Source organism: Macadamia integrifolia, chromosome 10, assembly GCF_013358625.1.
Source record: "Macadamia integrifolia cultivar HAES 741 chromosome 10, SCU_Mint_v3, whole genome shotgun sequence".
In the NCBI taxonomy this organism is placed as follows: domain Eukaryota; kingdom Viridiplantae; phylum Streptophyta; class Magnoliopsida; order Proteales; family Proteaceae; genus Macadamia; species Macadamia integrifolia.
In genome coordinates this window covers 30,610,166-30,623,421 of record NC_056566.1, presented here as the reverse complement: position 1 = coordinate 30,623,421, position 13,256 = coordinate 30,610,166, and the positions used below count along the sequence as shown (strand labels likewise).

Sequence of the window (13,256 nt, the reverse complement as noted above, 5' to 3'; positions counted from 1 at the left end):
GAAAAAATGTGGGTTTCATTTGAAATCATGTATTTAGTAATTATAAGTTATGACATTATTTTTAAGAGTTGAATGAACTAAATTTTCTAAAAAAAAAAAATTTTTGGGGATTTTTCTTTTTTATTTTTTTTTTAAATTAATTTCGGAATAAAAAAATTTTAAAAATATATTTTTTTGAGAAAAATAAAAAATTTCCATGGAAGTTGTAGAACACTTGTTTTTACATAACATATAAAAAATCTAGAAAACTGTTGGTGAGAGTGTGAAGTGTTTGTTTCAAACAACAAAAAAATCACACTTAAGTAGCCGTATCGTATCGATACAGTACGATACGGCTCGATATTGCACGATACCTTCAATACGTATTGATACGGTACCGATACTCTTGGGAATTTTCAGATTTTTAAAAGTTCGTATCGTAGAGTATCGTACGTATCGGTACCGATATGGTACGGCACGATATGGTACATACGATACGCCGATACACAAAAAGAGGCCCAAAATTCCCCGTAGCGTATCGGTATGTATCGTGCCGATGCCTACCGATACGGATACGTATCGACTGATATGGCACGATACGCACCGATACTTAAAACCATGCATGGACCTTTTTTTTTTTTGGTAACTAATTTCATGACTCAAAAGACAAGATTCCACATCAACAACCAAGATTGTCAATTCCAAATAGTTCAAATTTTATAGTACATAATAATTAAGTGATAAATTTGGGTTTTACTTTCCTTGGAATGGAAAGGTAAGGTTTAAGGAACATTACTTTCTAACATTTATCATTAGAAAGATATAATTTACTACAGCAAAACAGAAAATATGTCGGGCAATGGAGATAGAACTTCACGTTTCTATCACTCACAGAAATAAGCCTTGAATTCCTATCAAATGGTTTCACAAGAAGTAGCAAAAATGTGAAAATTGGCAAAGCATATAATGTCAAACTAAGTAAAGCCCTGAATTCCTAATTAAATGGTTTCACAAGTAGTGAAAATGCAAAAATTGGCAAAGCATATAATGTCAAACAAGTCCCGGACCAAGGGAAAAATGGATGGAGGAACAAAAAGGAAAGCGTTGGTAGGGAGGGACCAAAAAATATTCCCATTCAAGCACCAAAAGCATGACATATAACAAAGTATTTTCGAGGTTGAAATGAAGCAACAAAATTGTGAGAACTTGAACTATTGAAAATTTTGAGATTCAATTGATGGAAGAAGTTGTGCCATACAGTCATAACTCCAGTTGCAGCACTGATGCCAGCTTCACCAAATATTGCTGTTGCTGCCTCTGTGACTAGTGCAGTTGCTCCAATGTTGACCACGCTGTGTGGATAAGCAAAAAATAAATATATAACAAAGTATTTTCGAGGTTGAAATGAAGCAACAAAAGAAATCCAATAGAAAAAAAATATCAAAACATAAATTATGAGAAAATATAGTACGTGGTGCCTATAAGAATTGTAGTCAGGAACCGGGTTACATCACTTCGAAGCATTCTGAAGACACCATTCTCAGGCTCCTTATCAGCCAATTCACGCACCTGATAAAGAAACATAGGCAGATTTTAGATAAACAATGTGACCAAAGAACTCCATGTTAAGATATGTGTCACGACTCACGATTGAACAACTAAGGTTTCCCCAGTAGCAAAAGACCTAGGAACGACTCTCAAAACAGCTACTGGTTACAGCTCTGATACAATGTAAAGATTTAAGAGCTTGAGAAACCAGAACCAAAGAAGAAGAAAGGAGAAGAGCAAGATTAGAGAAAACCAGAGGTGGAACAAGCTGTGCGATAGATGAATTAAGTCCATCGTCAGTAACTAATCTTATTTATAATGTTGCTGATTACAATCATAGAAGGAAAAGGAAACTAACTATAACTTAGCTACAACTATAATATACAAACTAATAAGGAAACAATAAAGTAAACCTAGACTCAACTTACTCCATGATGGGGACACCCCCCCCCCTGTCGTGAGTCATAACTTAACACTCATATGCTGGATCATTTTAGGAAGATTAGCAAAAGAAAGAAATTTATCATGGTCCACTTCACACACATGCAACGACAGCGTCAGTTAACGTATGAAAATTTCCAGCAGACCAGCTCAAACTTTTGAGAAGGTGGATAACAATGCCTTCATAGGAGCTCATCAATTCCAAAATCTATAACAAATATCGCAGAACAAAGTGTGATACGATATTATAGAATGCAATAGAAAGAAAGACAGGGAACGGTAGCTACTCGGCTACTCCTAACGGTCAAAGCGAATGCAAACTCAAGACCAAATCAAGCAAAGCTGCAAGTAACACTATAACTGCTTACATAAATGTGATCCAATTTCTGGGAACATTATCACTTGACAAGAATCTTAATCGCATCTATGATATGTAAAGATGTTTACATAAATGACTATGAACTATAAAGTATGAAAGAGTAACCAAACTTTGCAGGAAAAAGTGAGCGTGATGATAATATCAGCCCATGGGCACCCTTGGAATTCCCACTCTTTAAAATTAAATTATGACTTTAACTATAAGAAATCCTAATCTCAGATCATACGCTTCACAGATCAGAAATGGGAAGAAACCAAAGAAAAGCATCCCTATTCTTAGACCAAAGATACCAATTAATGTTCTCCTCTACCTTCTTCCAGCTTCAGCAAATCCAAATAAACCACAAGTATTTCATCAGGAGAACCACTACAAAAGCAACAACATAGCCTTAACCCAACTAAATGGGGTCGGCCACATGGATCCTTGCTCTCCAATCACTCTATTCGAAGCCATACGAGGTACGAAGTTTAAACTAACCATGTCCTTCCTCACCACTTCTCCTATGATCATTTTAGGTTGCACGGTTGCACCTGTCTCTTTTGGACATCAGTAGAACCACTACACAAAAGAAACAACCCACCTATTAGTTTTCTAAATCTAATTGCTCTAGACTCCCCCTATTATTGTTGACATTGTCATTTTCTGTTTCCTGAATATTACAAATTCCAAGCCACATGTTCTAAATGTATATTCCAACTCCCAATTCATGTTGCACCCCAAGCCCCTATATTCTACAGTGCCTTCTATTATAACTTACACAGGTGCAAACTGCAATCCTCCCCAAGTTCTCAAAGAATAATCCTCTAAACCTGTGTAACAAACCCAAGATCTGTAATTGTGACACATATCTTAACAAACTGTCTTCTGTTAAATCAAAAGCAATTAGGAAGACAATATTTAAGATTCATGTATCTCATTATTTAACTTTTCAACCTATATATCCTATACTAAATTTGTCTTTATATTCTTCCCCTTTAACTTTCTGACTTATATGTCATTAGAGGATCGCTTCTTCTACCCCAGATCAAGGTTTCAATAAACTCGATTGAAACAGTTTCGAAGAGAATCGAAACTTTAATGGTTGAGGAATTGCAACAGCAGCTTCTGGAATTGATACAAGGGTATGGTCGCCATATTACAAATCGATTCTTTCATGCTCTAGTTTCATCTCTCCTCTCTCCAAAAATTTCATCATCATCAACTCATGCGGGTGGGTGGGTCTCATTGAAATCATCATCATCATCATCATCATCATCGTAAAGGTCGTTTTTGTGTTATCTGTCATGAAGGTCAGCAACCTCAAAGAGAACTGTAGTTCTGACTGCAAACTTTGATAATAAAGCCCAAATAAGTGCCTCAGTTGCTTGTTTACACGGAGTTGCATGTGTCATGTCCAGTCTCTAATGTTTTCCCAATAAATTTTATCCAGATTCAGTGTGACAGATTGTGCTGTTTGTGTGTTCATGATAGTACTAGCTACCTATCAGATAATGTAGTCGATTGTAGCTGACAGCAATGCAATGTAGGTAAATCAAGGGGAAGAGAATGAATTGGATTTGGAAGGACCCTGATTCTAAAATTAGATTGGCACCAAAATCACACTCACGGCCCCACTGTGCCACATTGGCGTAACTCCCCACCCCGCACCCCTCCTTTCCTATATCAATCTGACAGTTAAAAGGAACCCCTGTTTCTCCGAACATAAATCGCAAAGTGTGATAAGAACAGTAAAAGGAACTAGGTTATAGAATTACAACATAAAGAAGTTTGTATTCTGTTGGAATTCCAGTAATGACTTGTACGAGTCTTCTCTGATTTTTTTTTTTTTTTCTCTTACTTCTGTGGTTTGTGGTGCATGGTTGCCTATGCTGATGTGCGAGCGTGAGGTAATTCCTACTTCTCACGGCTCATTAGTTCTATGAACACCATCAAGAATTAAATTAGAAAGGAAAACCCAATTTCTATGAAAATTGCATACCTTCCAAGGCCATAACGTCGTTATTGAAGTCTCAGCCATGGAAAAAAATGCGGAAAGACCCAAAAGCGCAGCCAAAATCAAACCTTGCTCTTTGAACACGCATAGAACCTGCAACACTTTGGGCCAAGCGCCCTTAAGTAACAGCCGGCTCTCTCCAAAAACACTATAGCCCGCATTCACAACCCCATCCGTCGCAAGAACCCTCTGGCAGCCAAACACAAAAATTCCACAAACCATTGCACCAAAAATACATCCACACTTGGACAAAATGTCCAATAAATCTAGCTTCCCATCAGCAATAGAATCACCAACCACCACACCCTCCCTTTCCATAACCGCCGCTTTCGAGGAGAGCTCGCCATTAATCAACTTAGCTTCCTGGAATTTCGACGAGCAAAAACTTCTGGAAATATAAGGGCCAGTGAAATTCGTCTTAATTCGACTACGATAGCACATAAACCCAGGAGGAGGTGTGTTGGCAGAGATTTTTAGTTGACGACTGCAGGCGACAAAGAACGGGTTCCCACCATGAAAGAATCTAGATCGACTGATCAATGGAGCTTCCAATCCTAACTCCATGGATTCCAAGCTCAAGCTATTATCAAAAAAAAACTAAAAACTGATAGAACCGTACAGAAACCAAAAGAGAGCTTTAGGTTTTCTTTCCGGAGTTTGTACATATCAAAATGGACCGTAGAGCTCATTTTGGAGCACCGAAGCTCTGCAAAATCTGAAGAGCCATGAGATGGTTCTGTGGGTGAGATGTCATCATCTTCTCTAAACCCAAGTGGGTGGAAAGCCGATTTACAGATTCCACTCTACCGCTCGAGATAATTAAAAGAGAAAAATGGGCAGAACCGCAGCGTACAATTCTGTGAATGGAAAGGATATGAGAATAAAATGGGGGGAAACTCAGTGAACGCCGCCGGGGTGGCCAGACCCGTGTTTGACTCTCTTTCTCCCTCTCCCCATTGAGATGACCCCTCCGCTCCTATTGGTGCACGCTGCTAGTTTATACCGTGTGGGCAACGTACCAACCCTCTATCATCAAAGTAAAAGGTACTGAGGTGACTATCCGGATGCGTAATACCATCTCTCTTACCTGCCTTGATAAGCGGTAGATATGTCATTTCAAATAAAGGATAAAAAAGATGGAGAATAGAGGTGCAAAAGTTAGGCCCGAAACCGCCATGGCACGCCTCGAGCCCGAATAGGGCTTGGGCTAATATTCTAACCCTAGATAAGGTTGAAATACACTGACTCTGAGTTAAGGTGGGTTGGACCTGGGTCGAGGCCTAGGCCTAACATGGTCCAACCCAATCTTTCCCCGATTTTAACCTTGATTTATATAACATAATTTAGGGTTGTCATCATATTATTTTATCAAAATTATGAAATCTATGTCATTGATTTTTTATGATCAAGTGTCATGAACATCTATTATAGTCTTGCATTTCATAATTAAATTATGAAATGCTTCTTTTTTTTTCATAATTTTAATTAGATATATTGATCATTTGATCTAATGGTAATTCTTTTTATTAGTATTTTTTTAATGCATATGAAACAAATAGCAAAAACGTCAATCAAGGTTAGCACAACCTTGGCAAAAATCAGGGTAGGCCCACCCTGACCCAATTAGAGTCAATTAAAGACCGAGACAAGCCTAGGCATGAGCCCGACAAGATTGGGTTGGGCCTAGATTGAGTTTTTGGGACCTAGGGCTGGGCTAGGATTTTGAAAAACCTGGACCAACCCATCCCTATTTCATACCTAACAAGAAGGTATTTGTGTATGATATGTAGCCCGGCAATGTTCTTTCTCCTTAATCGATAGTGTGGCTCCCATGCCAGCACCCTTTTGTATGGCTCTCTCCTCTTCCTTGTAAAATGACCTTTCTACTTCCCATAAATTGAATCATAATAAGATTTCTAATTGGGACTTAGCGCCTTGCACAAGGGTAGGAGCCACACTCCAAGACATAGAACACTTCCCCCTTGAAAATAGATAAAAAGTTCTTACGTGGTATGCAAAGCCATATGCTTACTTTCAACCATTGGATGGGAGATAGTAGGGATGTGAAAATATTACACTTTCTACCCCCTCCTCACAACCCCATCCCACTATTATAAAGCACAATCCCCCTCCTCCCCTAGGCCGCCCTTCTTTGAGTAGGGAAGTCACCTAGCTCTGTTTGGGCATGCCGTCCTAGTTGGCCCATGGCCCTTGATAGGAACAGTTAGGAAAAAGAAAAAAAGGTAAAATAGGTTTTGAAAAAGTTTAAAGTTACTTAATGCATTTTTTTCCTATGAAATGATTGGATTTACCCTCATTGGAAATAAAAAAAAATTATACTAAAAGGGACAAAAATTAAGGTTACAACAAAATTTTCCCTATAAATATAGTAACTATTTTTTTTTTATTTAAAGGTGATATTATTTGATTTTATATATTGAATATAAAAAAAGTGAAATATATCTCTTAGTAGTGCATATACACTACGGAAAAAATTAGGTGGGCCCAAATTCTATGGGTAGGTAGAACACCTAAAGTCACATGTTTATACGTAAAGTTTCGATATAGTTAGAAAGAATTTGTGAGGTGGTGAAATCGAGTTTTTAATGATGTATAACAAAATGTAAATAGTGGCCTTAATTTTTATATGGACATACATGGAAAGGCATACAAATACAAAGAAAGATATTCAATTGAATTAGGATTTAAATTATGATATGATCATTCCATATCATTCTCAAGATATCCAAAGGCCAAGATTTCATATTCACTTTCTACGTGAAATTTTTTAAGTAATCACTTGAGTGTTCCTTTCCAAAAATGAAGTTTAGACAATCATTTCATAAACATGGGGAAAATTAGTCTATTTGAATGCAAAAGCCAAAGAGATTGGTAAGAGTGTCAAAGTTCAGCCTCAACCGGTTTTTCTTGGTCGACTTAGATATTCCCTATTAATTTCATTATGTCACACATATAAACTTCAAACCAAACGGAACACAATTGTAGCTTAATCATAAACCAATGGCTAAAGAATGATAAGAAACTAGATTGAACCCAAAATTGACCAAGATAAAAGATTCTCAATTGCTTGGTTTTAGGTTGGCCGAGTAATAGACCAAAACCTGTTCAAACCAATTAAAAATCGAACTAAACTTGCCAATTGACACCCTAAGAGGTTGGTTAGGTAGCCCATCCACCTAAGCTTGGTTGGATGACTTATCTCTAATATGCCATATGGAAGTGTAATGTAAATGATTCATACTAGTTACATGTCAAATTTCAATCTCAGAAGCAACTATTTAACTTCTTTTGTATTTCCTTGTACCCCAATGATCACGCCTCTTGGTAGTTTTAGATATTTTAATAGTCTTTTTGGGCATTTGACAAACTCTGTGTTAAGCTTAAACTTGACATATTAACAAGGGAATTGAGATCCACCTTTCCACCAAATGTCAGCACACTTCTACACCACATGGCAACAACTAATGAGTCACTTAGCTAAACTTAGGTGGGTGGCTGCCAACCAACCTTTGCTCCTATTTGAAAAGTTCAAGAGAAAACAATTTCAATACTCACAATGGTAGTATTAATGGCCTAAATGCATATCTACATAAACTTCCAAAATAAGTAGCAATTTTTGAGGAGACATTGTCATAAAAAGCATATTGGTGTGTAAACACCAGCTTTCTCTGGTGGTTTATGTTGGGGTTTCACATAGAAGACGAAATTAATAATTTCACATCGTAAGTGAATAACCAAATTTGGAGACTTATAGGCACATGAGCACCCTTTCCTTAATAGATAGCTTTTGAGGATGAGTTCTGCCCAATTCCCTAACAGTTTAAGCACATAGTAACACAACAAGATCTAATGCTAGACCTATGTTCAATTCTCCAAACCTATCGATTAGTCTGGCGGCCTACCAGAACCCCCAATCCTCCTAAGATCCACAGGAGACGAATCTCTCTGGGCCACCATTATTGTGGGTCCATCTTAGCCCAAAAAAGAAAAAAAGAGTGGATACTTCCATGTCGGATGGAGATAAACCTTAGACTATGGAGCAGAAAATCTTTACTTTTCCAACAAATTAGGGATTTTCTCTTCTTTGGGAAAACTTGACTTCCATGTTAGAATAATGTTAATTAGGACAATTCCAGGAATATTACACATGTGGTTGAATGTTATTTAATTTTTTTCCAGCTCTCAAAAAAAAATAAAAAAAAATGTTGACATGGGATCATTTTTTTATGTTTATTTTTTGGTTGAAAGACAACCGCTCATGTCAATCAAGAACAATTGGTGCCTTCCCCTAAAGATCATTTCCTTTCTGTTAATTTCATGATTCTAAAGACCTTGCAATATTGCATAGCTGTACCTTACTTGCCCACAGGCTTAAAGGGTTGCACGTCTGGAAAGATCATCCTTAATTTCCACTTCAAGGCAAGTTTAAAAGGTACTCACAAGCTAGCTTCAACTCCATTAATACCAGAGGGAGATTCCTTCATTCTTTGTCTTAGTATTAATCATTATTCACTTACAAAGAAGAAGAAGATGAAGGTCTTGGCAATGGCAACAGTTGCATTCAAGCTTAGCTTATTAGTAGTTTTACTGAACTACACTTGTTTGTGTTATGGTTCTAGTCCTAGACTGCAGATAGGTTACTACAAGGGGAAGTGTCCCAACAATACAGATGTGGAGAAGATCATCAAAAATTCTATACGGGCACAATTTAGGAGGAACTTTGCAGTTGTCCCCCAACTCCTCCGATTGCAATTCCATGATTGTGCTGTTAGGGTAAGAACTAATAAATTAACAGCTTAATTAGCTTTTGTTTGATAATCTACATTAAGGTTCCATTAATGTCAATCTTAATTGTGTTTTTGAATGATTTCCAGGGATGTGATGCATCAATATTCCTAGATGGTGATACAACTGAGAAGAAAGCACCTCCGAACTTAACTGTGAAAGGTTTTGATATTATCGATAAAGTTAAATCCGCTGTAGAAGAACACTGCCCTGGCGTTGTCTCATGTGCTGATATCCTTATCATGGCTGCTAGAGAAGCTGTGGTCTTGGTAAGCACTTAATTTTGTTTATTTCTTTTCAAAATGATAGCGCAGAGAGGTGAAATTAATCTGATTATTTATCAAGGAGGAAGCAAAAGGATTATATATTTAAGTGGATGATTGTGTAAATGTATGGTGTATCGGGGGGTGGGGGGTGTTAAAGATGTCTTATATTCAGTTGCCTTTTTTTATTGGGTTGATTCTGAAGGGCTGTTAATTATTTAGAGCACTCGAGGTTAGGAGGAATCGACTCATCTTGTGGGTTAATCTTTTTTACTAGCAAGTCTATGCGGGCCACCCCGAGAAATTTTTTTTTAAAGGGGCGATATGGGTATTTTGATAAATTATCTATATAGGGTTTCGTTATATATTTATAATGAGGGTTCTTCCTCTTAGGGGTGTCAATCGGATGTTTTTTTCGGTTTCAGTTTCAGTTTGAGAATGAGTCCGTCCAAAACATGATCACAATAAGGATGCACCAATTTGATTTCGGTTTACCATGTATGTTATTTATTTATTTATTTATTTATTTTTTATTTTGGCTGGTATCGGTTTCTTAACTGGTTATCTCGGTTTGATTTCGATCCCCTTTTTTTCATTTGATTCGGTGTCTTATCAGTTTCAATGCAGTCCAATTTGGTTCCAGTGGCACAAAACCCTAGCCTGAAACATAATCTAATAAGCTTATATCGGTTTTGGTTTGATTCGATTTGACCATTTTGGCCTAGGGTTTGACACCGCTAGTTTTTCTGTAACCAATCTAAGACAGGTGTGAGAAAAGTGGCTCTAATCTATTCTCCATTAATAGTTAAGCATATCTCACCTCATTGTGAACATAAAAGATTGTCGAACCACGTAAATATTTACATGCATGGGGTGTTTGCAATTCCTATTGGTATTTTTCATTTGTTCATCGTTTTAGGTTCTCGTTTTCTATAGGGTGGAGGACGGTACTTCAATGTAATGACAGGGAGAAGGGATGGCCTATCTTCAATCTTAAGCGAAGCTGCAAATCTTCTACCTCCTGCTGGAATTTCTGTAGATGATTCAATCGCATTATTTGCAAATCTAGGAATCAATGTTCAAGACATGGTTACTCTCATTGGTAAGTAACAATCAACATTTGTTTTTTTCCTGGTTTCACTACCAATTAAAGCTTTAATTAAAGGATTTCTATTATATATGTTCATCAGGTTCCCACACAGTAGGGTTTGCGCATTGTTCTGCCTTCAAAGATCGTCTCTTCAATTTCAATAACACAGGAAAAGCCGATCCAACCATGAATCATGTTCTACTTAATTCACTAAAGCAGATATGTCCCAAGAAATCAGCAAAAGACTTTATTGTTAATCTAGATCGGAATACTCGAAGTGTGATAAGTGTTGACAACTCTTTCTTCAAGGAGATTCAGCAAAAGAAAGGAGTTCTAGGAATAGATCAAGAGATAGATCTGGATATTCGAACTAGTGGAATGGTGCAGAAGCTAGCCAATGATAATACTTTCTTCAATGAACAATTTGCTGCTGCTCTTGTCAAATTGGGAGCTGTAAATGTTCTTTTAGAACCTCTGGGAGAGATTAGGAAATCATGTCGATCCATTAATTAATCGTCTACTTCTCCACTCGGACGTTCTTAGCAAATTAAATTGTCTATCTTATCTGCCTCGATGGTGGAGTTTTTTTTTTTTCTTGATTTTTTAAGGGTTTTCATGTTTTTGCATATGCGAATTTTAATTCTTTCATAAATAATAAATATCAATAAATTGTTTAATTCCCCGGAATCCATGCAAGTGTCGATCATCATTGATATTGATATTGATATTGATATCGATACTGATAATGATATTGATACTGATGCTAATACGAATTGATTGTATTTATCCCCAAGATTATCATATATATGAGTTTTTATCTTTACTATGTTACCCTTCTCCATTTTTATAACACATATATAACTGTTAGTTTCACTACCAGCAATATTGATATTTTAGCTCTATCGGACTATATTATATGCTTTTGCTCCCCAGGATTTTAATTGTTTTTTTAATATTTTGCCCTCCTTGATTTTTATACCACCGATTGAGTATTGATACCTTAATCCATGTCTACAGTGTTCCTGATTTGACCCATCACTTGAAAAAAGAAGCAAAGTGAAGTACTTAAATTCTTTTATGTCGATCCATTAATTAATGCTAATTAAATTGTCTATCTTATCTGCCTCGAAGGGAAGATATTTATTTATTTATTGTTTTCATTTTAGGGTTTTTCATAAAAATAATATTTGTAATTCACGGAATCTATGTTGGTGTCCATCATTGATATTGATATTGATACGAAAAGAGATCATATTAATCCCCAAAATTCACATATGGGTTTTTTTTTTATCTTACTATTTTACCCTTCCCCATTTTTGTACCATGTATCGGACTGCCATTTTCAGTCACTAGCAATATTGATGACATGTAGCGAGGGAAAATTGAACGATCGTGATGAAGCCCTGGTTCCTTCAACCCATTTCGACGGATTCCCATTTCACCTGCGCCCGTTTCATTTGTATTTGGGATTTTCATCTTCTCTAAGGTTTTCCATTTCAATCTCTGAAGGACTAGTGATCCCCATCTTCGGATTCCACCATCTTCCTGTGACCTCGACCAGCGACAACGCACCAGCTTCGTGTGACCTCGACGGAGCAAAGACCAGAGCTTGCTACGAGTGACCAGTGCTTCCTTTGGTTCATCTCCATTCTAGGTTGTGTGATTTCTTCCTCAAAGAGACCAGCAACGACGGACGAACGACCTCGATAGACCAGCAACCAAAACTTCCCATTGCTTGTTGTAAGTAAAAAATGAAAAAAGAAAAAGAAATAGCTCTTTGTATACGTGCTTCTCCTTACTTGCAGGTTTTTTTTTTTTTTTCTCTATTAAGGCAATGCAATATTTCTTTATATATGAGATCATTCTTTTGCAGCAACCTGGATTTTTTTATCAGTCTTTCGTTCTTCTTAGGGTTGTTTCAAGTATGAACCAGCAAAATGGGAAACCGGTGAAATCCATAGTGGATTTTTGAGGAGGAGGAGGAGCTTTCAATTTGTGAAGAACTACAGAAATTGATTGTGAAGAGAAATGCGGGTAGTCAAAGGGGAATCTAGCGAAATGGGTCGAAGGAACCAAGGCTTCACCATGACCGTTCGATTTTCCCTTCACCACGTGTCGTCATCTCTAACTTCACCGCGCCATTTCCTCGCGGCAGAGGATGTTTTTCCCGGTTAAGGCCTAGGCCTAACCTAGTCCAGCCCAACCTTTCCCTGATTTTAATCTTGATTTATATAACATAATTTAAGGTTGTCATCCTATCATTTCATCAAAATAATGAACTCTAGGTCATTGATTTTTAGTGGTCAAGTGTCATGAATATCTATTATTGTGTTGCATTTCATAATTTTAATTAGATATATTGTTCATTTGATCTATTGATGCTTCTTTTTATTAGTATTTTTTTAATGCATATGAAACAAATAGCAAAAACATGGTCAGTCAAGGTTTGCCCGACCTTGGCAAAAATCAGGGTAGGCCCACCCCGACCCAATTAGGGTCAATTAAAGACCAACATGGGCCTAGGCATGAGCCCGACAAGGTTGGATTGGACCTGTGTTGAGTTCTGGGGACCTAGGGTTGGGGTGGGGTTTTGAAAAACCTAGACCAAGCCATCCCTATTTCATACTAATAGGAAGGCACTAGTGTATGATATGTAGCTTGACAATGTTCTTTATCCTCAACCAATAGTGTGGCTCCCATGCCAGCACCCTTGCGTATGCTTCTCTCCTCTTCCTTGTAAAATGACCTTCCCCCCCC

General features: G+C 37.2%; 2 protein-coding genes across 2 annotated transcripts in view; one reads left to right on the top strand and one right to left on the bottom strand.

Moving 5' to 3' along the window:
• The window catches only part of LOC122091493 (putative DUF21 domain-containing protein At3g13070, chloroplastic), a 36,019-nt gene extending 30,691 nt beyond the window's left edge, over nt 1–5,328 (bottom strand). The window contains exons 1-3 of the mRNA XM_042661477.1: nt 4,326–5,328; nt 1,451–1,548; nt 1,238–1,331 (exon numbers count right to left, since the gene is read on the bottom strand). Of these exons, the coding sequence (XP_042517411.1) occupies nt 1,238–1,331; nt 1,451–1,548; nt 4,326–4,904 (771 nt within the window). The 5' untranslated portion in view covers nt 4,905–5,328. The remainder of the gene's footprint in view (nt 1–1,237; nt 1,332–1,450; nt 1,549–4,325) is intronic.
• A 3,578-nt stretch (nt 5,329–8,906) lies between these two features.
• Nucleotides 8,907–11,012, top strand: LOC122092383 (peroxidase 57-like). The gene is made up of 4 exons (XM_042662695.1): nt 8,907–9,134; nt 9,236–9,415; nt 10,346–10,511; nt 10,600–11,012. The coding sequence occupies exons 1-4, from the start codon at nt 8,907–8,909 to the stop codon at nt 11,010–11,012; spliced, it is 987 nt and encodes a 328-aa protein (XP_042518629.1).
• Nucleotides 11,013–13,256: the final 2,244 nt, after the last annotated feature.